General features: G+C 61.5%; 1 protein-coding gene across 1 annotated transcript in view; it reads right to left on the bottom strand.

Moving 5' to 3' along the window:
• Nucleotides 1–23,814, bottom strand: part of EFNA2 (ephrin A2) — a 48,594-nt gene extending 24,780 nt beyond the window's left edge. Inside the window, exon 1 of the mRNA XM_042795046.1 lies at nucleotides 23,650–23,814. Within this exon, the coding sequence (XP_042650980.1) occupies nucleotides 23,650–23,771 (122 nt within the window). The 5' untranslated portion in view covers nucleotides 23,772–23,814. The remainder of the gene's footprint in view (nucleotides 1–23,649) is intronic.
• Nucleotides 23,815–27,783: the final 3,969 nt, after the last annotated feature.

The raw sequence follows: 27,783 nt of genomic DNA, 5'->3' as shown, positions 1-27,783 counted from the left end.
GCAGATTTGTCACTTCACCAGATGTAATCGGGGAACTTTTTTCATTTTTTTTTTTTTTTTTTTGAAACCCTCCTTATTTTCTGTTTCTTAGAAGCTGCAGCTCCTGGGCAGAGGTGGCTGTCGCAGGCGGTACCTGCTCCAGGTCATCCCTCCCCTAACCCAGGGCTTTGCTTTGTTTGGCTCCGCTCTCCAGCCGTGTTTTGGCCCAAGGAAGCGGGGAGGATGGCAAGGCAGCGGCACGAAGGCTGGATGGCAAACGTCGCCACAAACCTGTGAGCCCGGGAGCAGAAACAGGCACAGGATGGGGGGTGCTGGGGCTGGGGAATGCCAGCTTGGGGGGGACGCTGTGGGCAGAGGGTCTTGGTCCAGACAACCCCCGGGTCCCTGCTTTGGTCCCAGTGCTTGGCGAGCTGCCGGGGAAGGGACGGGCACTGGGATGAGAGCTGAGGGCTGTGGGGGCATGTGCCATCTCCGGGGGGGTTGTAGAAGTTGCTCAAACAGGGAGGGAGCAGGGGCAGCCCTGCCCGATGTGTCCCTGCACGGAGGACAAGGACCTGTGGGTCCCCTCAGAGGCTTCAAAATTCAAACCCTGAGAAGTGTCACTCGTCCTGCTCCCCCTCCACAACCCCCCGGGGCATCGTCCCTCCTGCTTCCCCACGCTCCCTCGCCCCGGGACAGCCCTGGACATCCCCCAGCCGAGGCTGCCTGTGCTCTCCCATCCCCAGAGCCAAGGTGGGGGTCCCATCCAGCCCCCCCTGGGTGGCCTCGGCCACACCGCTCCGCTTCTCGTGCCTCCCAGCAGAAGGACAATGACTTGGCCAATGTCCTGGTCCCCGTGGGGCCTCCCACGGGCTGTTTTCCCTAAGCCGGGATGGACACACGTCCGGGCGTTCGCCAACGCCGTGTGTCACTTGTCAGCTCCCGGGACTGCCGCGCCGTGCTGCCGGCCCCTTCCCGCTCCTCGGGGCAGCTCCGGACACGCCAGCGGCCTCCGAAACGCTTTAGCAACAAACCGTTCCCAGTGGGGAAGATGCTGCTGCCGCCCAGCCGGGGCCAACCCCGGCCACGGGGCTGCCGGGAGGCTCCCCCAGCCCCCGGGACCATCGCCAGCCCCCCTGTCCTGCCGGAGAGAGCCTCTATTCCCGGGAAACTGAGGCACAGCGGGGAGGGTGGGGGGGGAGCTGTGCGTGCTCAGGGTGAGATGCACGCGCGCTCGGCAGCTCCCGAAGCATTGGGGTGCCGGGATGTCCCCACTGCCACGGGCACCCAGGGGACCCTCCCCGGCGACTCCAGCCCCGCTCGGCAGCTCAGGGCAGCGGGGGCACTGGTTGGGCACCTCCTCCCAAGCAGCCCCCCAGCCCCGCGTTTCCCCCGCGCTCCCCTTCCAGCTCACCACCCAGGCTCACGCTCCGCTCTGGGCCACGGCTAATGACTGGCCTAATTGATCTCTGACGAGGCTCTGCTCCTTGCTGCGAGATCGATGCTGGCACCCGCTCAAGGCTCTGCGAAAAGCCATTTCTCCCTGCCCGCCTGCCCAGCCGGGCAGCGCCGCCCCCCCGCCCGCAGGGAAGTGCCCATTGATCGGGCCAAGGATCGATCGGGTGGAGGAGAGGATGGAGGGGAGGGCGGCCACCCCCGCGGGGAGGGGGCTGGGGGGGCGCAGACCCCCGAGCAGCTTTTGCTCCCACTCGGTCCAACACCGAAGAACCGCAGGCAAAATCAGCGGCCGCAGCTGGGAATGGGGGTGACCCTCCCGGCCACGCCGATGGGGTCCCCCGCCCTGTGTCCCCCAAACCTGCCCCCCCCTCCCCCCAGCAGCTGGCAGCCGCTGGGCTCTTCCTGCACGAGGACGTGCTGGTGCTATTGCCGATGGCAAGTGGCACGGCCAGCGCCAGCCCCACGAGCCCGCCGCACAACACCCCCGCAACTGCCCGGCCCCGCCATGCGCCGGCGCTTTGCTGGGTTCACCCATCGTGGCTCCGTTGCCCCTCGTCCAAAAACCCCAGGTTGGGGTGGGAGGGCAGAGCCTGGACAAGGGGCTGCCACCAGCACCCTGGCACCAGGAGCCCCCCCTGCACCCAAACCCAGCGGCACCCTGGCGGGTCCCGGCTGGGGGGTACAGGGAAGCCCCTTGTCCCCATCCGAGGAGCCGGGTGACCACGAGGCACAGGCAGCAGCGAGGGGGGCTCCTCCCCGGCCCCTCCACCACCGTGCGAGGCTGGAGGGGAGCAGGGGGGACCCCGGCACCCCAAGCAGGGGAGGGGGCAACCACCCATGGCATGGGGGCCAGCAGTCGCCTTCGCGAGCCCGAGGGAGGTCACAGGGCTACCAGAACCACACTTACTTCTTCGCCGGGGTCTTCCCCCCCCCCTTATTCCTTCCCCTCGTGTTCATTCGGCCAAATTTGACCTAATTTGGCGAGATTGGCCAGGGTCTCCACTTCTCAGGGCACGACAGCACCCCCCGCCCCTCCCCGCTCCTTTCATGGGGGTTTAAGCCTTTTCCCATTGTCCATTCACTCCAAGACTAATCAGATTAAAGCCTTGCCCGGGGTGCTCCCCCCCCAGCTTCACCCCCACATCCCCAGGGTGGTTTTAGCAGCCAAGGTCCAGGCACCTCCATGCCAGGGGCTGGGGGTGGCACCGAGGTGCCCCCAGGGAAGGGCAGGGGGTGGGGGGCTGCGGGGGGGAGGCAGCGACCGGGGGGCAGCAGGATGGGGGTGAAGGCAGCGGGGCATGGGCAGCAGCAGTGCTCCCCGCCAAAGCCATCCTGCTCTTGGGGAAATCCTTCCCCCCTTCGCAGCCATGCTTCACGTTTCGAGTCAGGCTAAAGAAACCTCTAAGAACAGAAGAAATGGAGAAAAAAAAAAAAAAGGTATTTTTTATTTTTTCTCCTCTTTTTGCCCAGGAGCCAGCGCTGCTCCATGCCAGTCGCCCTTCACCAATGCCCAAGGAGTGCGACGGGTGCCTGCCCACGGGCTGTGATGGATGAAGCCGGGGACCACAGCTCTGGCCCCAGAGCCCCCCCCCGACACATGAGACCTGGCCCCAATGCCCAGGCACTGGGAACAGCCAGCAGCACCCATGCCCCGTCCCCTGGGACCCCCCCTCACCCCACCAGCAGCACCCCACAGCCCAGCCTTGCTCCTCAGCAGCTTTGGAATGGGAGTAATTCCCCACCAGAAACTTTTAGGCCCCGTCCCACTCGCTTCCCCACATGCTCCAGCCCTCCCAGCCCCAAAATCACCAAATTCCCCCCCTGCCTAAACCTTAAAAATTGATTTCAATTCACTTTGGCCCAGCTCTGCACAGAAATGCATTCGACACGGGCACTCTCCCCCGGCCAGGATTGTATGCAAAGGCAGTTAGGGGTCAATGAATAATTCATACTCCGCTGTCTTTCAGAATTATACTGTGGAAAAATAAATCTGAGACTATATAAAAAAAAAAAAAGAAGAAAAGAGAAAGAAAAAAGAGGTTGGGGGGCGCAAGGAGGCAACTCTCGCCCCTTCGCCCAAACGCGGGCGCAGGGATGAAAGCGTCGGCGCGTCGGCGTCTCTTCCATTGAGCAACTCGACATTCAGGTCTGTGCGGAAACCACCTCAAATCCTTCCTGTGCTTTGTTCTGCCGCCTTTTCACCCGCGTCTTACCGAGCCAGGGCGAGGCGGCGGGGAGGGGGGGCAGAGAGGTCTGGGGGGAGTTGGGGGGGTCCCTTTGAAGAAACCCACTCATCCGTTCGGCTGGTTGAGTTCAAGGGGCAGCGTGCTGGGGCGAGCGGGGGGGGGCTGTCCTTGCCGAGGGGCTGGGGTGCCCCTGCCCGGCTCAGCCACGACCCCCCCGGCACCCCCTGGCACCCCCCTGGCAGGGCCACCTCTGCCTCCCGCCGATGGGCTTGGCAAGCGCGGGGAGAAGGAGGGAGGCTCTGCCCCACCCCAGAGGGCTCCCACGGGGCCGGGCTGGGTTTTGGGGTGTCCGTGTCCCCTCACCCCACCCCATGCCCAGAGCACCCAGCCCAGTGCAGGACCAGCTGTGCCTATTGGCCGCATCCCCCCCTCCTCGGCTGGCGGGGGCCACGTGCTCGCTGCACGATGTGCTAACGGGGAGGAAAAGAAGCGGGAGTCACTTTAATTTGGCTATTTAAAAATAAAGAAATAACACAGGCTTTGAAAACCCGGAGGGGTCCCAGCGGAGAGACCTCCATCTCCCCCTTCAAAGGCCGCCTCTGCTTTCTTCCCCCCGTTAGCAGCACACAAAGGTGCACGAGCACTTTCGTCTCTGTGGAAAGACCTTTTTAATTGGTTCCAGGCAGAAGGTTAAAATCTCTCCCCTTCCCTGCACGCTTTTCTGAGAGGGGAAAGGGGGGAAATAAAAAAAAAAAGAGGCAGAGAGGAAGAGGCAGGGAGGAGGGTTTGTATCGAGGCAAAGCAGCTCTGCCCAGTGTGGGGTGGCCAAGTTGGGGGGCACTGGGACCAACGTCCCTCCCACGGGGTCTGGGGTGGCCGAGGGTGACGGGGATCCCTAGCGAAGGCGGGGGGGGGGGGGGCGAGGGGGCTGTGCGGGGCTCCGGAGCTGGAGATGCTGACGGGTGGGTGCTCGGATGCTGGGTGCTCCCGCAGGAGCCTTCGGACTCCTGCGGGGATTCCCGAAAAGAGCAGGGGCAGAGAGGGGCTGGCCGGGGCCTCCCCACGGGCTGGGCAGAGCGGGAGGGGGCACGGGGGGGGGCTGCTCCCACCCCCGCGGGCTGCAGAGCGCCCCCAGCACATCCCCATCCGCCCCCCATCACCGGCCGGGAGCGCGGCGGCCCCACGACGCCATCCCCGAGCATCACGCGTGGCACCCCAGCCCCTCGCCGCTCCCGTGTGTGTGCGTGTGTGTGTGTGTGTGTCCCCAGAGCCGCCGTCCTCCCGGCATTTGGGTTTCCTTTCACGGAAGGGGGAGCTGAGAAAAACGCATCAATTATTGAGCCGGGGCGCCGCGAGCCCGACGCGTCCCCTTTGCTAATGCCGCTCAGGTAGAGCCGCGCGGAGCCGCAGTCAGACACCTCCTAACACGATTAGCTGCAGGGCTCTTCCAGCGCGCTTCAAGGTCAATTTTTCTGAGGCTGACAAAAGGCGCGGGCGGGCAGCGGCTCCCCCCGCCACGGCCCGGGATGGGGCAGCAGGACGCTGGGGACCAGCACCGGCAGCCCTGAGGGATGTCACCCGGCTAAGGGGACCTCCAGGGCGGGATGGCGGGGCTGCCGGTGGGATGGGGACGTGGTGGGGCTCATGGTGGGCTGGGGACACGGCGGGGCTCATGGTGGGACGGGGACACGGCAGGGCTCACATTGGGATGGGGACATGGGGGGAGTCCCAGTAGGATGGGGACACAGCAGGGGGCTTCCAGTGGGATGGGGACACAGCAGGGCTCATGGTGGGATGGGGACACAGCAGGGCTCATGGTGGGATGGGGACGCAGCAGGGCTCGTGGTGGGATGGGGACACAGCAGGGCTCGTGGTGGGATGGGGACACGATGGGGCTCGCGGTGGGATGGGGACGCAGCAGGGCTCATGGTAGGATGGGGACACAGCAGGGCTCGTGGTGGGATGGGGACGCAGCAGGGCTCGTGGTGGGATGGGGACACAGCAGGGCTCGCGGTGGGATGGGGACGCAGCAGGGCTCGCGGTGGGATGGGGACGCAGCAGGGCTCATGGTGGGATGGGGACACGATGGGGCTCGTGGTGGGGCTCCCAGTGGGATGGGGACATGATGGAGCTCACGGCGGGACGGGGACCCAGCAGGTCCCTCTGCAGCAAAGCAACTCCCGCAGTGCCGTGCAGGAGCGGGTCCGGCCCGGCCAGCTGCACACGGAGCAGCAATTGGATCCAGATGTTTCCCCCAGCAGCCGGAAACCACTTCCCCCCATCCGGAAAGCGCTCGGCAGCCCCTTCCACCGCCCTGCGCTGGCTCTGGCGGGGAGGGGCAGGGTGGGTGAGCCCTGCCAGCACAGATTTACCCCGGCACAGCCAGAGAGGTGGACGGGGCAGCCTGACCTCGAGGCTTCAGGACCCCCAGTGATGGGACCCCCGGCAACAAGACCCCCGCTCAGGCTGCACATCCAGCCCCCTCCAGCCGGGCTGGCACACGGGTGCCCGGCCAGCCGCCACACATCACCCCCCGCTCGCCCGCATGTGCCTCCCCACCAAAACCGCCCCAGTCTCATGCGCGGTGAAGGCAGGAGCTGCCGCGGTAGACGGGGAGACACACACCATCCCCTCCGACACCGCCTGCTCCCCTGCAGCAAAAGAAAAAGGGGCAACAGGCACCCAGGGCTCCCCGACGGGGCGGGAGGTTTGCTCCAACACAAGCATCCTGCAGCAGAAGCAGGGCCGGGTGCCCACCCGGCCAAAACCCCCCCCCCAAATCTCAGTCCAGGAGGATCCAGCTCCAACGTCCAGGCACGAGCAGGCTGGGAAAGGGCTGGCGGGCAGCTCCGTCAACGGGGCACACAGCGCAGGTCACCACCAAAGCCCTTCCCGAGGGGTCTCCTGAAGGACACCACGACCCCCATGGTCTGCCTGCCCCCCACATCCCAGCCGGCTTTGGGGAGGGTGCCCAGGGCAGCGTGTCCCCACGCGGGACAGGGACGCGGCTTTCTGGCCCCTCCAACCTCAGAGCAGAGTGAGAAAAACCATAGGAAAACCTCAGAAACCCGCTTGAAGAGCCAGAACCCGAATTCACCCACTCTCACATTATTTAAAGCCCATCGCAGCTTCCAAGTCCTGCAATGATGCAAGAATCTCAATTACCATTAAAAGAATGTGTTTCTGCTCTTCACATTATAGACAAAAGCCTGAAAACCAACCCCTGGGGATTAAACAACTCTAGAAAGAAGAAAAATAAAAAATTCATATAATTTATATTACTTAAAACCTGGCAGTTGGCAAACCAGTCTCTCAACTGGAAGGAACTGGGGCCGTTCACACCTTGCAGAAGGCAGGGAGATCGTCAGGACTGGAAACCACAATCCTGGCCCCGCAGCCCCTGGAGCCACCTCTCCGCACCCCACACTGGTCTGGTGGCGGGATCGGGCTTTAAATGGGTTTTTAAACACCTCTGAGCTTGTGGGATGCAGCACGCTGCAGAAGGACGGCGTGTTATTTTTATCGTTGCATTAGTTCCACTTTAATTGCCGGGATGTTATTAACTGTGCGGAGCAGGGTCTGGGCAGCGGGGACGCTGCTGTCAGTCTGTCCTGCCTCAAACCCCCCGGACACCCGCGGTGGAGCAGGCTTTGAGACCCCACACGCTCGCTGCACCCCAGCACGTGCCCCTCCTCACTCTGCCTGGTGACAACCAGGGACAGGAGCCATCGACCAGCGCCGGAGCCTCCCAGCTCGTCCTCTCCCACCTCCTCCAGCCCGGACGCTCCTTCTCCTCCAGAATGGAGATTCAGCTGCACTAGGGAGCAGGGGGGTGGCTTCCCCCACTCCTTCCTCCTCACTCCACCACAGATCCCAGTCCCCTCCGGTGCTTTGCAACTGGGGATGCTCCGGCCGTCACTGATTCTCCATCGCACCCCGGCAACCCGTCCCGCCCGGGACTTCACCATCCTCCCTCCTACCAGCCTCTCTGGGAAATCGCATGTCTCCAACATGGCCAAAAGCCCCATTTTGTGCCAGCGCCCACGGCGGGAACCCCCACGGCCGTGGGGAGCCGGGAGCACGCGCGGCTCTCGCCTGAGCTGCTCCCATGCGGGAAACCTCCCACCAGTGATGGGCCAGATGCCCGACACCCTCCCAGCACCGGGGCTGAGCAAACCCTGGGTTTAACACCCGACATCTCAGAGGGCCCCTGAGGACTCCTCTGCCGTCGCAGGGACCCCTCTGCCATCCGCTGTGGAGCAGGAGAGCACGGCGGAGCAGAGCTGCTGCTGAGAAATCATCTCAGAGGAAACAAAACCTGCCAGTCAGCGATCTGACTAATGGCATACGGGAATTAAGATACCAGAAAATGCCCTCCCGCGCCTGCCAGCAGCTTCCCAGGCAGGTGTGTTCGCAACAACTTGTTTTTCACGGGGAACGCCAGGTTCGTGCCTGCGCGGCGCTGACGACTTGTGCTCGGCGCTTTGGCTCGCTCCTCCGCCAGCCCCGCATCCCTGAAGCCAGCCACCCTCCCAGCCCCACATCCCCGACCCCCCCCAGGGACCGAGACACCCTCCCAGACAGCCCCCACACACCCCCAGCAGCCCCCGGGATGGGATCGGACCCGGGATGTGGGATTTGCCGGGGGCACTTTCCCACAGCGCGGGTGGGGACAGGAGCATCCCAGCAGGTCGAGCCCGCTGGGGACGGGGGATGCCGGAGGCGCCTGAGCAGGGACCAGCAGCGTCACGGGGAGGTGACAGTGGCATAATCCCAACATACAAACTGCTTCCCGCAGGAAAAGCCTGGCGGAGGAGAGGGCTGAGGCCCAGGAGGGCACACTGGGGAACCGGGGTGCAGGGCTGCACCCCAAGCTCTGGGACAGCCCTGGTGGGACGGCCGCTGCGGAGGGCACCGACCCCGGGGCCTCCTGCTCAGCCCCGCTCTGCTCCCGGTACCAGCGGCCTCCCAGTTCAGCACTGGGGAGACAACGCCTGCCAGGGACGGGGCCACCCAGCTCCTGCGGAGACCAGCGACGCCCCCGGGTAGATTTGCTTTACAGGGTCACGAAGGAAGGTACCAGCGCGGCGATATTTAAGCGGCGTTTTACCTTCGGAAAAAATTAGAGTCACAATATTAATTAATCCTCAAAGCACTTTACGAACATTAACTAATTAAGCCTCCCAACCCCTCTGCGAGGTGGGAAAGGTATCGTTGTCCTCGTTTTACAGCTGAGGAAAATGAAGTGCACAGAGGTGACGTGACTCGCCCAAGGTCGCTGCGAGCTGGGCGAAGGCAGGGAGGGGACCCCAAAATCTCACCCGCGCACCCCTTGTCCTCTTCTCCCGTCCCTGAGCAGGAGAGGACCCAGCAGTGCTGGGCACCGTGCAGCACCCCCAGAGACCCCCTGCATCCCACTGCCCGGAGCTGGGTCCCAGCACTCTGGTCCCCACGGGCCCCCCACCAGCCCGCACCCATCGCCGGGGCAGAGCCCCCCGCACACAGCCCCGAGGGAAAACCCGCCGGGGGCCCGGGGCAGAGACTTAAAATAGAAAATGCTGAGGGGTTTTATCGAAAGCACAAACAACCCTACGCGGTTTAAAAGCGATTAGAGGCCCCGGCTGGGTTATCAACCGGTGTCTCAATCACGCAGCATCGATCCAGATAATAGCCAGCAATTGTTCAGATACAATATCATAAAGTCACTTTAACTACAGCCATAAAGCTTCCCCCGCCTGCAGCACTGCCGGGCGCTCCCCGCGCCGCGCCGGGGCACGCACGGGGCCGGGGGGGCTGGGGCAAAGCCGCGGCCGTAAGCGTAAGCCCAGGAGATGCTGTCGGGGCCGTCGCCGGCACGCGAGGGAGCAGCCGTCCCCGGGCCACCAACCTTCGAAGGGACGAGGCCACCCAGCGAGGTCCCCACCCCACGGCATCCCCCCAGGGATCATGTCCCCCCCATCTCCTGCTGCTCTCCCTCGCCGCGCTGGGGGTGGAGGGGACGCCGAGCCCCGGCGGGTTCCCCTCCTGGGAAGCAGCGGCACACGGCACCGGGGTGCGGGGAGCTCAAAGGCAGCCGCTGAGAATCGCCGTTTCAAGTTTTAATCCGTGGGATTTACGGTAGTTAGAAGAAAACACACGGTGACAGCCCCAGCCCCTCCCCGTACGGCGGCTCTGAACCCCTTCGCTCCCCGATTTTGCTCTGGCCCCCAACAAACACGGGGCTCTGGACTTCGGGACCCGGCTCCTCTGCTCCCCGCAGCGCCTTGGGGCGCGGGGCTCCCCCACGGTAGCCCCCCAACCCCAGGGTGTTTCCGTATGGCTCTCAGCGGGGTTTTGGTCACCGCAGCCCCTGCCCGTGCTGGAGAACATCGCCTTCCTCACCCGCCGCTTCCCACTGCTTAATGAGCACAAAATATTTCCATGTTGCCAATTACTTGGTTCGTTTGTGCTGCTGCGGGCAGCGCTGGCGCAGGGAAAATCCCCTCGGAGCTGCTCCGGTCCCTGGGGAGAGCCCCAGCAGGGTCCCCCCACACCCCCTTGGGGCTGAGCATCCCCGTCCTCCCTGCACACCCCCAACGCCCCCCCAGCCCCGAAAACCATGTTTATTAGCAGCTGGCTAACAGCTTTCTTACGTCCCCAGCGTGACACGGATGCGGCTGCGGCGGAAAAGCGAGACCTTCCCGGGATTTGAGGGACTCGATGAAGCCCCCCGCGTTTGCAGCGGCTGCAAGTCCTGGCTCTCCCCCGGGTCGGGCTCCTCAAGTGTCCCCACGCTGAGTTGCAAACGTCCTCGGGGGGCCGGGGCTGCTGCCACCCCGGGATGACGGAGCCCCCAAGGGCAGAGCCCCCCGTTTCCAGCTGCTGGACCAGGCCGAGGTGTGAACGCAAAGTGCGGTTAAACAAGCCAAGGCACCCGTTTGGCCCCTTGGAGGCTGGGGGGGGGGCCGCTCGCCCTGGGGGGGCTGATGGTCCCTAAGCAGCACAGCAGGATCCGGCCCCACCAGCCCCTGTACTGGGGGCGAGAGCGGGTCCAGCGCTGAGCCAGCCCCCGGCACCTCGCAAGGCTCCATCGCTCAGGAGCGACACCGGGAACAGCTCCGTGGGGTGGCCCGACCTGCACCCACCCCCCCGGCTTCAGAACCCCCCCCTTTCTGGCTTATCCCTCGAGTTTCACCAGATTTACACCAGCAGAAGATGGTTTGGAGTCCGACGAGCCGCTGTGCCAGCACTGCAACCCCTTCCAGCACGGAGAAAACCCCGAGCGGCACCGCAGACGCGTGCCAGATCTCCCGCCACTCCGGGCCGGGTCCGGCCGGCCCTGGGGACCGATCCCCGCTCCCGTCACCGCCCCGGCAGGATTTACAGCCAGGTGAGACCTCTGCCCTCCCCGAGATCGCTGCCGAAACACTGTCATTATAAAAACATTAAACCAGGTCTGTCCCCAGGAACAGCGCTCCTCTCGCTGCAGCTACACCTGCGCCCATAAATCCTCCCTCTACAAGGCAGCCCGGGTGGGGTGATTTATAAAGTGAAAAAAATATTGCAAGGTTCAAGGGAAAAAAAAAAAAAAAAAAAAAAAGAAACACAAACCAAACCCCATCCAGCTGAGCTCCCCTCCCACGGGGGACGGGAAATTCCCAGGTCTGGCCCCGGAGCAGAAGGACGCGCTGGGCAGCAGGGTACAGTGCTGGGAGAGCAACATCCTTCGCAGTCTCTCCATGCACTCTACAGATATTAATTGCTTAATTTAGCCTCTGGCAGCGATCCTCACCTTAACAGCGGAGAAACTGAGGCCGGGAGGGGGGAAGCCATTTGTCTCCGTGTAACGAGCTGGAAACCGGATCCAGAACTCACACCCCAGCTCGCTTGTCTCACTGATGAGAGTATCCCTCCAACTTATCTGAAAGCTTTCTATTTTCAAAGACAGCGTTATGATTTATTATTATTAATCAGCTTTGAAATGTTTTCTGGAGTCCAGATTCCTGCTGCCGTCTGCCCACGCCAGGCCCCTGACACCCCCCCCGCCCCGCTGCCGAGCAGCCCCACCGGCGCTTCGCACCCCAACGCCGGGGCGAGCTCGGGGCCGGAGCCAAGGCAGAACGTGAACGAACGCGGACGGCGGCGGGGCTGAGCCCGGCCGGTCCCGCCGGAGAGGCGGCCGCTGGGCGCTGGGGCTCAGAGCCACCGAACCGGCACGGACAGGGACGGCAGGCAGGGAAAGGCAGGAGCCGGTCCGAGGCGAAGGTAACTCACGTCAGGGTGCCAGCAGCGGGTGGGCTGGGTGCCACCTCCGAGCAGGGGCTGACCCCCGCTCCCACCCCCGTTTTTTTTTAATTCCACCTCACTGGGCCGGGGCACCCCGGTGTTTCACAGCACCCGGCGCCCCGCGCGCCCGCCCGGCTCCAGCCAAACCAAAACCCGCGAACACAACGGAGACGACGCTGGATGGGGACTGGGGCCAAAAGCCATTTCTACTGCAGACAGCGGTTTGGATTCTCTGTTGGAAACCAAACTGGGAGCACCGTTTCAACAGGCATTTGCAGCCGGAGCCGGTGCCGGAATTGCCACGTGCTGGTGCCGTGTAGAACCGCAACGCGGTGCCGGTGGCAACGGGACCGTCCCCAGCCCCAGGGACGTGGCACGGCACAGCCTGGCAGGGCCACGGCTCCATCCCAACTCCTGCAGTGCTGGCAGAGCTGGGGGGGGGGGACTGGGAGGCAGCGGGTCCTGCCCACCCTACACAAAGGATCTCGGGAAACCCAAGGAGAGAGCCAGGAGGATTTCTAAGACAGACGCCATGCCCCAAAGCACGAGGCTGCGCCGGAGAGAAGAACCTTACAGGGTTCACGGTAACAATAATTTCCCCAAATAAAGGATTTCAGAGCCTACGTCCTCACCGCTCTCCCAAACACCCCGGCACCCCGCATGGGGAGGGGACAGGGGACACCCCCCACCCCAAAACAGGGACCCTGGGAGCGGGGAGCTCACCCACCGACAGACATCACGGGGAGAAGGGAATGCAGTTACAGGTTTTGCGCAGTTTTTTAAAATGAAGGAAAATGGTGGAAGGGCATGAGAGAGACGAGCTGGGATAAAAATCAAAGGGAGGAGCTGTGGGGAGAGGCGGCGATTCCCCGCTCTCTGCCTGGGACCGGTGCCACAGAGGGCACACAGCCACTCCAGGGACCTGGGGACATTTCTGGCCCCCATAAAAAACCCAGCTGGGCAATTCCCCCCCCACCCCCGGCACCCGCAGCTGGGCTGCTCCCCCAGACACAGAGCCCCTCTCCCCTCCCACCAGCCCCAACTTTTCGGGGGGACAAATAAATCCAGGCTGATTCACGGGAGACGCCCACCCAAAAGGCGATGGCTCCCATTTTAGGGGACCCCGGGAGGGCAGCGAGGGGACGACTGCAGCCCCCTCAAAGGCTCCGTCGGGGTTTGATGCCCCAATGGGGCATCATCCCCGCTGGGTCTGGGACTGCTCAACCCCCCCGGCTCCGGGTTTTCCAGCAGAGAAAATGGAAATTTCGGTGAACACTCAACTACCGAACACCAGGAAGGAAACCCTTCGGGACAGCATCTTCGCTGGGAGCATCTCTCCTGCTCCAGCCCCGTGGCCGTGCTGAGAATTGGTCCAAGATTTGTAAAAAGCTGCTTCCCAAGGGGTGGAACGCTGGTTCTGGCACAGGCAGCTCCAGCACCAGGTCTGGCAAACAATCTTGGTAAAAAGAAAATAAAACTTGCAGGGGAAATGCAAGAGGAAGCGTTGGATAGCAAAGCACTGAAGAACGCTTGTGTCATGGGAGGCAGGGGAATTCAAGCTGGAAGGCTGGAATATAGAAAAAAACTGATATTCCTGGTGTGGAGGGGGAGAGGAGGCTGGGTGAAGGTTCCTTTTTAGTTCAGGGCAAGGGAAAAATAACAACTATTTAGCAAATGTTTGTGCATTCTTTTAAAACACCTACCATTCCAACCCAACACCGGAAGAAAAGCGCCCACCCCCGAGCTGGGGTCCTTCCACCACGCGAAGCCCCAGCAGCCGCCTAGCACAGCCGGGAGGGACGGACAGACGGACACGGCCCAGCCGCCCGCCCCACCAGCCCGACCCTCGGCCGGCGCAGCATCGCTCCCACGTCCCGACGCGCTTTGGGGCTGCCCAGCGCCCAGCGGCCCCCGCCCACCCTCCCGGGGGGCTCTGCCCCACGTTTTTCCACTCAATTTCCTTCCCGAGTCGGCAGGAGATAAATCCCTCTGCCGAGGCAGGCGGCCGGAACGGCAAAGCCAGCGGTGCCAAGTTTAATAAGCAATCCTGATCGAGAAACCAGATAATAATTGGGATTATCGAGCTGGCTGGGAAAGAGCTTCCCCCACCCCTGATGGGCCCCGAGAGGCGCTCGGGTGGATCCTGACAGCACCGGGTGGCAATGACACCCGCGGGGCCACCGGCAAGGCTGGGATGGCTGGTGGGCACGGCGAGGCCGGGACGCTGCCATGAAGCAGCATTAGCTAATTTATAATTTAAAAAAAAAAAAAAAGAAAAAAAAGGTGAAACAATAAACCCCTTTTTGGATGCACCAAGCACAGCCAGTACCTGCAGCACAAGGGACATGGGGCCACCCCTCTCGCCCGGGGACCCCCCCCAAGTCCCGCAGGAGCACCCGGGGACCCCAAGTCCCTCCCCACCTCCGCAGACGCAGCCCAGCTCGGGGGGACCGAGGGTGCCGCCGCCGTCCCGGCACCCGCGGCTGCGGAAAGCTCAGCCGCCAAAATAATCCCGTCGCAGTTGGATTTTGTGCAGGGCGCGAGGTCCAGGGTTTTTTTTTCTCAGTGGAAACAGGATTGGAAAAAGGAAGAATTGGGATTTTTCAAGTTCTCTACAGGGTCAGGCTTGGCTGATTTTATTTTACTGCAAATATAAATAGGGCTTTTTAAAAAATGAAAAAAAAAAAAAAAAAGTCAAGCCAGTCTAAATAAAAACCCACTAGAAGACACAGTAAGAAATCCTGCTGGAGGACAGGCAGAAATATCTGTAGCCAGGCTGAGTGCTCAAAAATATTTGTATTTGCTGTCTAAACACTTTATCTGTTTCCTAGCACATGGGAGAGTTTTGCTCTCCGTGTAATGTTAAAGAAAAAATAAACTGATACAAATAATTTCTCCTCTTCTGCAGAAAAAAAAATCCCACAAAACTTGGTTGCAGACGCATCAGGGGAAACAGCGAATATTTCCACTGAAATTAAGCTGAACGCCACGCTAATCAAATGGATGGAGGAGACGATTCAGAGGCAGCCGGGGGAGGAACGGGCTGGGGGATCTAACAGGTCTGGCCCATCTCCAGTCGTTACAAACCCCCTTTGCAATTTATTCACCTTTTTGCCGAAGCCCTGGGGAACGGAGCCAGGGGAAATTTACCTTTTGTGTAAAAAGATGGGAAATACGAAGTTTAATCCTTGGGGGTGTCTCAGGAGCTTAAACAAAAGCACGTTCCTGCAATCAGATAGAAAGTACTGAGTGATGGTTTTGAACTCCCCGGATCCTGGTGCCGCTCCGGCTGCGCGGTGGGAACACCGGCGGCATCCGTGTGGGCGCAGAGTCACCGCCGCATCCCGGGGGACCAGCGCCAGGCCGGCAGGACTGACCGCAGGGACAGACACACGCGTGTGCGTGGAGGTCACGGCTGCGGGGGGGAAAAAAAAAAAAAATTTAAAATATGGAAAACCCCACAAATGCGAAGCCAAGATGGGAGGTGGCAGGGGAGGAGGGGAAATGCCAAGAAAAGCAGAAAATTGGCAGGATGGGAAGAGCTCATGTGCCGAGGGAGCCCACGGCTGCATCCCGTGGGATGTCACCACGGCTGCCCCTCTGGCACAGCCCCACTGGGCCGGGGCTCAGCGCCGGGGCTCGCCCAGCACTGGCATCGCTCGCTGCTCCTCCGCTGTAACGGCCGGGTCTGGGAACGCAAACGTGGGAAGAGGGGAAAAATTTAAAAGGGGGAAGAAGGAAAAAAAAAAAAAAAAAAAATAGTCTTAATCCTGGTTTCTCTCTGCATCCCTCTCCCTCCATGAATGACCCGGAGGAAGACGTCACAGGGAGCCGAGCAGGGCTCGCTGGCCCCGGCGCTGACCGGCTTCACCGGCGGCCGTCGATAGCTGTGCTCCGCGGCATTTCAATCGCGGCCGGGGATCGATATGGCACTGCGCCGCCGGCCCCAGCGAGTCACGGGCAGCTGTTTTTTGGACAATGTGGGACGTAGGGAGCCCCGGGCGACTCTCGAGCCCCCATGTCCAGCTCCGGCTGCCCAGCCCGCTCCTGCCCCAGGCTGGTGCCCACCAAGGCGCTATGTGGGGGACCCCCACCAGCGTCCCCAGCCACCCCACCGAGCCACTCTGCTCCACCCGGGGCCGGATCCAGCAGCCAGGGAGGGCTGGGTGGGACAGGAGGGTGACCCCAAAGCTCCCCCCAGCCCAGGTAGGGGCTCAAGCCCAGCATCTCCTGTGCCTTTGGACTTCCACCAGCTCAGACACGCCCCCCCCCTCTTCAGGGCTGGTGGGGTCAGACCCCTCGCTGCCCAGAGCGCTCCCCAACTGCGCAAGGGAAGGGGAAGTCATTCCCCATCTTCGTTATTACTCTAGGGAGTAAATTTTCCTCCTTTGCTTTATCTGTCTCCACTGCTGTTGCTTTGAACACCTTGTCTCCTTCTTTGAAGTTTGGGACCCTCCCAGCCCTGGCGTGGGGGTACAAAGCCCAGCGTCAATCAGCGCGGGGAGGCTGGGCAGGGCGGAGGTGGGTGCTTTCCCAATCCCTTTGGAGAAGGATCCTTTTTCCCCCCCCCCCCATTACATCTGTGGTGTCGCCATCCAGCACCCAGAGGAGCCAAACGAGCCACCACGGCCTCGTGCCCGCGGTGCCGCTCCAGCCCCGACATCCTGAGGGATGGGCACGGCGCCAGGGGCAGAGCTGGGATCCGGCACGGGGAGATCAAACTTCTGCTCCTCACCCCAGGGGGGGCAGCGAGAACCCTCCCCCCAGCCAAAGCTCTTGAACCCCGTTAGGGACAAGGGACGGGCCAAGGTCGGGAGGAGACCAGCGAAGTGAAGCAGGATTTGTCCCACCCAAGGGCGCACACAGGCAAGGGACGAGCTTAGGGGAACGCTGGTTTAAGCGCCTCTTGCCAAAATGAGAGATGTGACCTAAAGGTTCCCCACGTCCCTGTGGATAGGGCTGGGGGGGGGGGGGTATGTCACACCGGTGGGGATGTGAGGAACCCACTCCCAGGCTCCGTGCCCAGCACAAGCCCCGTGAGGTTGCCGTTTCTCCCCGGTCGTTACGAGGTTTGGGGCTCAATACGGGACCTTGGGCCAAGCCATTTCCCGGCCCCGCTCTGGGACAAAGCCCCAGGCCGGCAGCTCCAGCCGCAGCCAAGCGAGGGAGCCCGGATTTGGCACCATCAGCACAGCAGAGCCAAAGCCGAGCGCTGCGCCCCGGGGAGGGTGCGGTGACCCCAGCCCTCCCAGCACCCAGCCAGCCCGCCGGCAAAGCAGCCCACCCCTCAGCCTCCACTCTTGCTTGGCTTTTGAGTAAGGAGCCTCATTAAGAGGTAATTAGCTCTCGAACAATGGGAAGCTATTTAACAGCCCAGCCACAGCAGCAGCAACAAGCAAAGGGGGAGAGGAGGGAGGAGAAATAAATAAATAACAACACTCGGACCGCCCAGGAACAAACTGGGACTGTGCGGGGCGGCAGCACCCTGTCTGGACAGCGGCACGGCATGGCACAGCACTAGCCACATGGCCTCCCTCCCAGTTGCCCCACTCTCACAGCCTCGTCCCTTCCCAGTTTTCCTGCTGGGGGTAAAACAGCCCCAGTGCATCGCACGGGCTGAACGAGCCCGAATGGCCCCACGGGCGCTGCCACCCCGGCACGGCTCCCCCCTAGCCCGGCAAGAAGGGTTTGCCGGGCTGTTGGCAAAGAGTTTGCACCCCCAAACAGCCCCTACACCCCAGTGAAGCACAAGCCCTGTTTTCGGGGTGGCCCTGGCTTCAGAGACGCCTCCCGAATTCATTTGGCAAAGGCCACGGTGCCGGTGGTGGCCGCCGGCTCACACCGGTGATTCTCGGGATTCGGGGCCCGGTGTCGGCGCTGCCGGAAGCGCTGCTCATGGAGCCGAAACCGGGCTTGGGTTTGGTTTTGTGATGATGCTCAAAGCACAGGAAAATGGCCGGGTTTTGGGCTGGAGCACGTCGGGCTCGGGTAGGTCATGGCAGAGGGGGGGAAAAAAATTTCAACTGCTCTTTGGGGCTGAAGGTAACAGCGCCAAGATCTGCTCGCCTTCCACAAAACCCATTAAATGCAATGAAGCAGGGCAAGATCTCTGCCCCGAGTGGGGAAAAACATCTAGGATAAAAATGAAGCCTCTAAAATCATGATTAATATCTAACACAAAAGAACCGAAATTTTCACCATCAGGAACAAGGAGCTATTTAAAGAACAATTGCTGCAATTTTACAGACAACCCGGCAGATGAACCTTGTCAGATGTATGCAGGTAGGGACACAGATCGCCACGGCCACCGGCACGTGGGACATACGTGCGTACGCAGCGAGACAGACAGACAGCTGGGCGAGATCAGGCCTGGATGCCGAGATCTGTGTTCAGAGACATGTAAAAACAAACCTATTTATATCCCTCAGCCCACAGGTAGATACTACACGTGTGTGTGTGACACAGGGACGGCTACAGGCATGGACTCCTTCCCACGCAGGGTGGGTGTGGGGGCATTTGGGCATCTGTGTTATTTCCGTGTGTAAAGTGTATACACGTATGTGTGTGCAGAGATACACACACACACACATATATATACACACATATGAAAGAGGAGTTTTAAAGCTTTCCAGCAGTAACTGGAGGTATCACCCCTCTCCCCCATTCTGGCTCCGCACCCTTTGTGCCTCCCCACACCGGGATGAGCTGGGGGACACCGGGGGTGCGGGGGGCAGCCGACCCTCCGGCAGCATCGTGCACCCCCAGCCCGTCCCCACATTAGGATGCGGAGCATGGCCGGCATTTGGATACCAAATGTGCGACCAGCAGGGAATGTAATTGCGGTCCCTCGGAAGGGACAGGCAGAGAGACAGAGAGAGAAAATCTTGTCAGAGACGCTGGACCTGTTTGTAGCTGCTCTCCATTAACCGCGCTCGCCGCAGACCTGGGCTGGTGAAGAATAGCTAACACGGCTTAACGGGCTGGAAAAGAGGGGTGGGAAGGGCTGCAAATGATCTCGGCACAAAGGGAAAACGAAACAGATGAAAACTCAAAGAGCAGTAATTGCGCAGGATGCGGCCAAGCGCCGGCACCCCAAACCGCCCCGGCACCCCGAGCCCCGTGCACGCAGAGAGGGGACTCGGCCCGTCGGTGACACGGGAACCACCCAAGGGCCAGGGTTAAAATTCCCCTTAAAATCACCCAAGGCGGGGGACAGGGTGTGTTTCTTGCAGAGGCTGGTGCAGACCCTGGCGGAGGGGGGGCACACGGGGTTGGGAGCCAACCCCAAAGGTCCCAGCCCAGGCATCCCCTGACAGAGTCAGGACCCGGCAGTTTTGGGAACCAGCCCCATGGCAGGGCTGGCCCCAAACCCACCCTGGCACGAGGTGTGGGTGGGCACGTCCAGTGCCCAGCACGCTCCCCCCGAGCCGAGCCCTCCCGTGCAGCCACCCCGCCTCCAGCACCAAATTCCCCTGGAAAAAAACAAACGTGTGTCACCTTCGGTCCCTCGAAGGGCAGCCGGCACACCGGGGCTGCCACCGACCCGGCCACGAGCCCTTGTGACCTACGAGTGGGCAAGTTCACTCGGGCTGGGGCAGGTACTGGGTCACGGCCACGGCCGCCACGCACCGAGCCCTCGGACAAAGCACCAGCCAGCAACCGGTGGGTGTGGGGGCTGCGGCTCGCGGAGACGGCAAGGCAGGAGAAAAGGGGCACAAAACCCACTCCCGAAGACCAGGGTGCACAAAAGGTGCCCCCCAAAGGCCCTGCTCTGCCGTCACCGCTGTCCCTGAGCATCGCCCGGGCTCCCACCAGCCGCGGCAAATCCCCCCCGCTAGAAACCATTTCTCCAGCTTCCCAATCCCGGGATTGGGGCGTGCAGAGGAGCAGAACAGAAACCCCAGCTGTGCTCACAAAACAAAACAAAAAAAAAATTTCAGAAAATAAGCCTTCCAAGACAGAGAAATGACCTCACAGTTAAATATAGGCCACGGGTAAAATCCAGACCATTTACAGCTTTTGTATCTGTACCGTAAACAGAGAGAGGAAAATACCTAATACTTTGCCCATTTCCCCCTCTGTAGATACCGAAACACGCGGCCGCGTACACGGGAATTGCATTTGGCTGCGGGAACACTGTCATTCTGGAATTACTACAACCTGCCCATTACATAGCTGTAGGTAGAGCCGGGGACGAAAACAAATCTGAAATCCTCCGTCCTTCCTTGGCCTTCGAGAGGTTTCCAGGCGCAGCCCCAAGGCCACAGGTCGGGGGGTCCTGGGCTCGGGGACCCTCCGAGGATGGGCTGCTCCTTCCCGCAGCCCTTTTCCTCCCGTATTGCAGAAGGTTCCCAGACCTCTCGATTTTTCCCCGCACGACACGCTGCGGTGCACCCGAGACATTTATCCTAAATCCTGTTGCAGCACGGGGGGTCATGTAAGGAGCGCGGGGGGCCGAAGCCGGAGACCCCAACCCGCCCGGACGATGCCATCCCACCGGCGGATGCTCCGCGACGCCCGGCTCGACCCACTGCACTTCTCGTTGGGTCCCGAAGCTGCAAATCCACCCAAAAAACCTACAGGCGAGCGGCTCCCCGGCCGGAAAACACAGCGTGAGCCCGCAGCCCCCCCAGGAGTGTGCGGGGGGACCCCTGCCCGCGATGCGGCGGCGGCAGGAGCCCTGCGAGCTCTTGTGCCCCGCGGTGCCGTCGGCAGGAGCATCGCCCGGACACGGGGCACCCGCACCCCGACCTGCCAACGCATCCCGCAGCCGGGGAGGTAACGCAGCGTCCGTACGCGCCGTAGAGCAAAAACCCGCAGTAATAGGTGGGTACCGAAACGGTGCGTTATTACAGAAAGATACATTCTTCCTGCTCCGGCTATTTCCAGGAAAACCCAAGAGTTACATCCAGCAAAAGCCATGCAATCTTTTCCAAATGCAAGCTTACGAAAACATTTAAAAAAAAAAAAAAAAAAAAAAAAACAACAAAAAAACAACAAACCTGAAAATCCACAGTGAGTGGCTAAATATCTCCACAGAACAGGCAAATTGCAGCATCCTGAGGTACCACTTATTTTTAATTTAGACCCAATTATGAAATATAGAATTATTCTAATCTGTGCAAATGATATTGACCGTAAGATTTATTGCTGTCTTTTATAAAATATAGACTGCAATATAAACCTGAATAAAAATATTTACCGCCAGATCACATCTGTGGGTTCAAACAAGCACCAGGCATTTTGACCTTTTCTTTTTTTTCTTTTTTTTTCTCTTCCCCCCCCCTTCTTTTTTAATGCCTTTTGATTTCTCCCCTAATAAATGTGACGGCAGGGGGAAAAAAAGGAGGAAAACGAGGGACCAGAAAAAGCATATATACGCTGTTGTTCATTTTTAAGGATGAGATAGTCTTCTAGTAACTCCAGAGACAGCCAAAATAAAGTAACCGCTAGGTTTAAAAAGGAAATAAGCAGAAAACTCAATGGCAATTTCTGTATTTGCAACGTCTACTAAATTGCCTTGAATTCCAAGACCTGAGCGTACACGCAGGGAGCGCCCAGCACGCCGGGCGATTGCGACACGGGGCGCTCCCACATTGGGGAAATTTGGGTCACATCCCGGAGCCAGGCGCTGCGGACGTGCCTGCTAAAACCCACCAGCCATTGTCTGCTCTTCCCTCCCATCCCTTCGCACTTCCTTTGCCCTATTTTATCTTCCCCCTTGGAAAAGATTTTTCCCTGCCAACCTCAGACTTATCAAAAAAAAAAAAAAAAAAAAAAAAATGTAATAAGGAACCACCACCTAATTTAGAGGATAAATCCCTCGCGTCGCCCATCCCGGTGAGTACGAGGGGGGCGATGGGCACGCGGGTGGCTGGCGGGGCCGAGCCAAAGCCACCGCCGACGCCAGGTCCCGCATCGGCTCCTGGGACTCCCATCACCCAAGAACCTGGGGGCCACTTCTGGAACCCTTGGGTGTTAAATCTGAGCCGCGGCCCCGACCTCTCTGCACCACTGCCCTCGTCTCCAGCGGCCGGGATGGTAGAGTTTGACCAGGGGGGCCCTCGCACATGTTTGGCATTTAGGAGAACAAAAGAAAAAAGCCCAAAATGTGGGAGCTGGGGAGGACCAGGAACTGTAACCAAAAACTTTGCAATGGCCAAAAAAAAAAATATATATATATATATATATATTTCCCTGCCTCTTACAATCCCCCACAAAAATGTGAGGGAGATAATAAAATCCATATGCACTGCAGGCGGCCCGCGGCGAAGGCACCACCGCGCACAAAGGGACGGGCTCACCCCAATTTCGGGGCGGTGTGAGGGCACGGGGTGGGGGGTGACGACACCCGGTTGGTCCCCCCCCTCGAGGGGACGCAGGGCGGCTGGACAGACAGACGCCGATGCTCACCAGGGTCCTCGGCCCCGCGCACATCCCACCGGCCCTGGGTACTCGCGGCCGCCCAGAGAAACGCAGCCGGGAACTTTAATAAACTGTGACGGTGTCACCGGGACGCGGCCGGGAGCGGGGAAGGTGCCACCGAGGGTCCGCCCGGGGGGCAGCCCCAGCTCCTGCCCGCTCCACCGCGGGGAGGGGGGCGGGGGGACCAGGGCCAGGCCACGCCACACACCCACCCGGCCCCTCACCCCCACGGGGGACAAAGAAACACCCGTTTTACCCAAAACAGCCCAAACCTGACGGCGACGGGCGCAGCAGCACCCACGGCAGAAAGGAACCGAGCGTCACCACCCTCCACCTGGCTCGGCGGGGGACACTGCGGGGCCAGCTTAACTCCGATTAATTGGGGGGAGGAAAAAAAAAATAAATGTTGTTTCGGCAGCAGGTTTTTTAATTATTTGGTTTTTTATCTTTTACAAGAGTCCCCACCACTCCGCCCATTCAGAACCCTGGGGTTTGTATCCGAGGGGAAGGAGGGGGTGGGGGGGGTCCTGGTGGTCCCAACCACCTGAGCCAGGAGCAGAATTCATCCTCACTTCAAACTCTCCAACAGTTCTTGGTTCTTCAAAATTATGAACAAAGAAATACAACAGAAATTAAACTCTCACCAGAAAAAAAAAAAAAATAAAATATAAAAAAATGGATGCTTAGGAGGAAAAAAAAATTATAAAAAAAATTAAACGGCAGAGCAGGGAAACTAAAGCAATTGGGCTGCGGTTTCTCTACCAAGACGAAAATACCGCGGGCAGCGGCGGGGCCGGGGTGTCCCCAGCCCCGCAGCCCGGCCCCAGCCAGCCCGGTTCACCCCCAAACCTTGAGCGGACCCGCGCCCGCTCCCACCGCGCCCCCCCCCCCCCCCCCGCGCTTTGCACCGTGTTTGGGGGCTTTTTTCCCGCAGGGGCTTCGCCGAGCCGGGGGGGGACACGGACACACGGGACCGGCGGGGAGGAGAAACTTGAACTTCCCCGAAGTTGGGCGCAAAGGGGCCGGGGGGGCTCCGCCACACACCCCCCCCCCCCCCGCCGGTGATGCTCCCGGGGCCGCCTCCCCCAGGAGCCTCGGGAGAACTTTGGGGGGGGGGGAGGGGGGGGAGTCAACCGGAGGAGGCACCCACCGGGGATGCGCGCTCGGTTACCGGAGCAAACCGGGGGGTGGAGCGGGACCAGACAGCCGCCTGTCACCGGGGTCACCGGGCGGCTCCGGGCTCATCGGAGGTGCGTTGGGGGGGGGGGGAGGAATAAAGGATCAAATTGGGGCGTCGCTGCAGCCCGGGCCCGACCCCCGCCGCCCCCGGCCTCACCTGGGGTTGCTCCGGTTCCAGTAGACAGCGTACCGATCCGAGATAACTTTCCCGGTCTCGTCGGTCCAGACGCAGACACCGACGAGCGCGGCGAGCAGCGCGGCCGCCTCCCAGCGCGGCATCGTCCCGGCGGGCGGCGGGCGCGGCTCCGGCCGCTTCAGGGGGCGGCGGGGCGGCGGCGGGCGGCGGGGCCCAGGGCCCGGCCGGGGGCGGCGGGCGGGCGGCGGGCGGCGGCGGGCGGGCGGCCAGCCCTCACCATCGCCCGCGGCCCCGGGCGCCCGTCAGCGCGGAAAGTTGGGGGCGGCCGCGGTGCGGCGGCGCCGGGGCAGCCGCATCCCGCGCCCCGGGCGGCGGGGACCCACCGGTTCCCGCGGCGCCTCCGGGATCGCACCGGCACCGGGAACCTTCCCGCCGCCGAACTTCGGCCAAGTTCCTCCGACCGCCCCCGCCGCCGCCCCGGTTACCGAGCGCCCCGGTGCTGCCTCCGCACCTGCGGGCGGGCGAACGGGCCGGCGCGGGCTCAGCCCCGGGCCCCCGCTCGGGCTGCTCCGCTCCGGGGATACCGGGGAGACAAAGGCCGGGCCGGGGAGGCCGCTGCTCCCTCAGTGCCGCCGCGCCATGCTGCGCCCGCCGCCCGCGCCCCCCGCCCGCCCCTCCGGCCACGCCCCTCCGGCCCCGCGGCCACGCCCTCCCCCGCCGCGGCCACGCCCCCCGAGGCCACGCCCCGCGCCCGCGCCGCCGCCTCTGACACATTGTTGCCACCGGCGGCCGCCGCGCGCGCGCGCGCGCGCCCGGCCCGATCCCAGGGCGGGGCCCCCGCGCGCAGCCTCGGTCCCACCTCGGCGGGGGGGGGGGGGGGGGGGCACACCGGCACCGGGGGGGCTTTGGGAAGGCGGGGGGGGGGGGGGCCCTGCCATGGGAGGGGGGGCACACCGGCACGGCGGGGAGGGGCTTTGGGAAGGAAAGGGGGTCATACCGGCAGGGCACGAGTGGGGATGTCTGCAAAAGGGAGGGGGGGGGGGGTCACGCCGGTGGGGCACCAGGGGGAAGGCTTTGGAAAGAGGGGGTGTCACACCGGCACGGGGGGAGGTTTGGGAAGGACGGGGGGGTCACACCAGCAGGGCACGGGTGGGGGGTCTGCAAAGGGAAGGGGGTCACGTCGGCATGGGTGGGGGGGGCCTGTGCAGAAGGGCGGAGGCGTGCACTGCGGGGTGCAGCGGGGGGAAAGGTTGGGGGTGCTGCACCTTGCGGGAGGTCTGGCGGGGGGAGGGTTGGGGTGCACGGGGAGGGGTGAGGGGGGCTGCAAAGAGGGGGAGGGGGCAGCTGGGGGCTCCCAGCGAAGGCGCCGGGACGGATCCTGCAACCGCCGGCAGCTGGGGCACGCGCCGAGGGCAGGGCCGGGGCAGACGGACGGATGGACGGACAGACAGACGGACACCCCATCCTGGGGCCGGGGGAGCGCCCCAACCCGGCACACAGGGACAGTTTTTCACCTCGGATCGGAGGATAAAATTAAACAATAAACTGGCACCTAACGTATCGCTTTCCTTCGCCGAGCTCCCCCGTCGCGGCGCCGCCTCAGCCCTCGCCCGCCGCCGGCCCGGAGGGGTCACAGCTCCACCCCAACGGGCCAAAACCGGGGCGCTTGGGGTCACAGGTGCGCTGCCCGGCCACTGCCCCGAGCCACGACGCCCTTCGAGGGCGGCTCGGGGAGGCTGGTGCTCACCAGGGGCAGGAACCCCCCAAGTTCCCAAAACTTAATATATGAACGGTTGCTGCTGCAGAAGGATGAGCGGACGCCAAGCCCCATCCCCGGCGAGCCTGGCCAGTTCCCGCCGGGCGTTTCGGCCACACAGGCACCCCCTGAGCTCCCCGGAGCCCCTCAGATGCCTCTGGCTGCGAAACCGCATCCAGGCGGATCCACAATAGCAACAAGGTGCCTGTTAAAACCGACGGGAGCAAGCAGCCGAGGCGCTTCCGCAAATCCCACTCACTGCCTGTCTTTATGCTTCGGCATCTAAATATCCTTGTAAATCTGTCTCCATCTAATGTGCTTTTAGTTTTGAGTTTGTTAGCTTTAAATGGGAGAAAGAGGTCTGTTGTAAAACACCTCCAGCGCTGCATGTAGATAGGTGGGATATAAATAAAATATGGACCGTCGTCATTATTTATTTAGCAAATCTATTTTGAAAAACTCAATGAACTGTGGGGCTCTGCATCCCTCCTCCCCGACAAAAAGTAAAACAAATAAAGGCTGAATTATTTTTGAACAATGCTGCCGGGGCATCCTCCCGTGCAGCCACCTCCTCATCCTCCACCATCAAGGTTATACATCTCTTTATCTGAGTCCCATCAAGATATTTCTCTATCAAGCCACCGACAACCAATCTTTCTCCCTGTCAGTGGGAAGCTATCATAAAGCTGTCCACTTGTCTATCAAGTTTATTTGTTTTCATTTATCAAGCCAAGCCACTAAAAGCCTTTCTAGGCACGCCAACGGAGCCGGCGGTGTCCCCTCCCTGGCGCGTGGCTGCGGCCAGCACGGGGGACGGCGCAGGGACCCCCAGCAGAGCCCCTCCAAACAGCACAACCATGGGGGGGACGTGGAGAGACCTTTGGGGGGGGACCTGCAGCTCGGCGGGATCCAGAGCTGACACTGCCCACGCCAGCGATGTTTCGGGCTTTGAAGCTGCTGAAGCTGGACCACTGGGACACCGCTGCAGCCGATGGAAAAACCTTCTCACGGATGCTGGGAGAAGCTTTTCTGGGTCGGATCCAGCTGGGAGAGGTTGACCCTGACCCAGCCTGTCCACGATGGGGTTCACGCAGCTGGTTTTGCTGCTGGCAAGAGGCAGAACTGCTCCGGGGGCTTCAGCTGCCCTCAAGAATCAAAGGCAAAAATCCCAAAGGAGCAACCCAGGATAAGCTCCTCAGCCCCCGAGCTATCTGGAGGTCTGACAGCAGAGGGATTCCATTCTCCTTGGGGTGCCCCGGGGGTGCCCACCGACCCGCGTGAGTGGGACCACCGGCAGAGGCAAAGCCGCGTCCTCCACTGCCAAACCAGTGCAGGAGCTGCTGGGGAACTGGTTCCCACTCCCTGACGCTAAACCGCTGTGCAGCGGGATGGTGGCTGCTGGCACGACGCTCACAAATGCCAATTAAGATCAAAAAAAAACCCTTAAATTTCAAACATAATCGAGAAAGCCAAAAAGTGGGGAGGGTGTGCAGGCGCACAGGAGGCTGGGAGAGCCCTGACTGCTCTTTACCAGGCAGCCCACTCCTCGCCAGGCATTCGGAAAATGGGAACAACATCGGCAGGAAAACCTGTGGCCGAGGCCAGGAGGATCTGCGAGGCAGGCTCCGTGCCAGGCTCTGTGTCCCTTCTCCCAGATACCTGGCACTCAGGCTTCTGAAAGAAAAGGTCACTAGGATATTTTAACACCAAAAAAAAAAAAAAAAAAAAAAAAAAAAAAAAGTCTTTTTTCCAAGCCTTGGAAATAGCTAAAGAAATTTGGCTGAAATTACCGGAAAAGATGCCTCCACTGAGAAATTCAGGCCAAACGGTAAAGTCGTCAGCAGCTAAAGCACCAGGTATTCAGGAGCAGGCTCTCCTGCAGCCCTGCCTAACACACCGCGGCAGGGCGTGCTGGGAGAGGCAGCGCGTTGCAAGAGCCGCTGATGGAGCGGGAGGAAGCAGATAAGCTCCCGAGCACGTGAGACTTTTCCCAGGTCCCTGCTCCAGGGAACGGAGCTCCTCGGCATGTCTGCCCTCAGGGGCAGCAGGGTGGGGGCACGTGGGGACCCCCCTGCAGAGCGAGGGGCCGTCCTGCCCCGTGGCACCCTGTCCCACCCCATGGCACCCCGTGCCCCACGGCCCCCTGCACCCCGCTGCTGCGGAGGGTCCACGCAGCCCAAACGCTGCCGAGGGTCTCCAAAGGGATTTGGGCGAGGATCGAGCCCTTGCGGAGGGAAATACTTTGAAGCAATAATTACTAAATTAATCAAGCTTCGCCATCTCCCTTGAGACTAATCGATTCCATAGTTATTTTGTGGATCGAGAAGCGGAAACAATAAAAAAAAAAGTCCCTGGCTGCCTTTGGCTTTGGCCGGCCATGGTTTGTGGTGCCAGTTCCT

The sequence above is a fragment of the Tyto alba genome, unplaced genomic scaffold (genome assembly GCF_018691265.1).
Source record: "Tyto alba isolate M040663 unplaced genomic scaffold, T.alba_DEE_v4.0 Super-Scaffold_20000042, whole genome shotgun sequence".
In the NCBI taxonomy this organism is placed as follows: Eukaryota; Metazoa; Chordata; class Aves; order Strigiformes; family Tytonidae; genus Tyto; species Tyto alba.
Note: the sequence above shows the minus strand (reverse complement) of the source record. Positions and strands in the feature narration are given on the sequence as shown.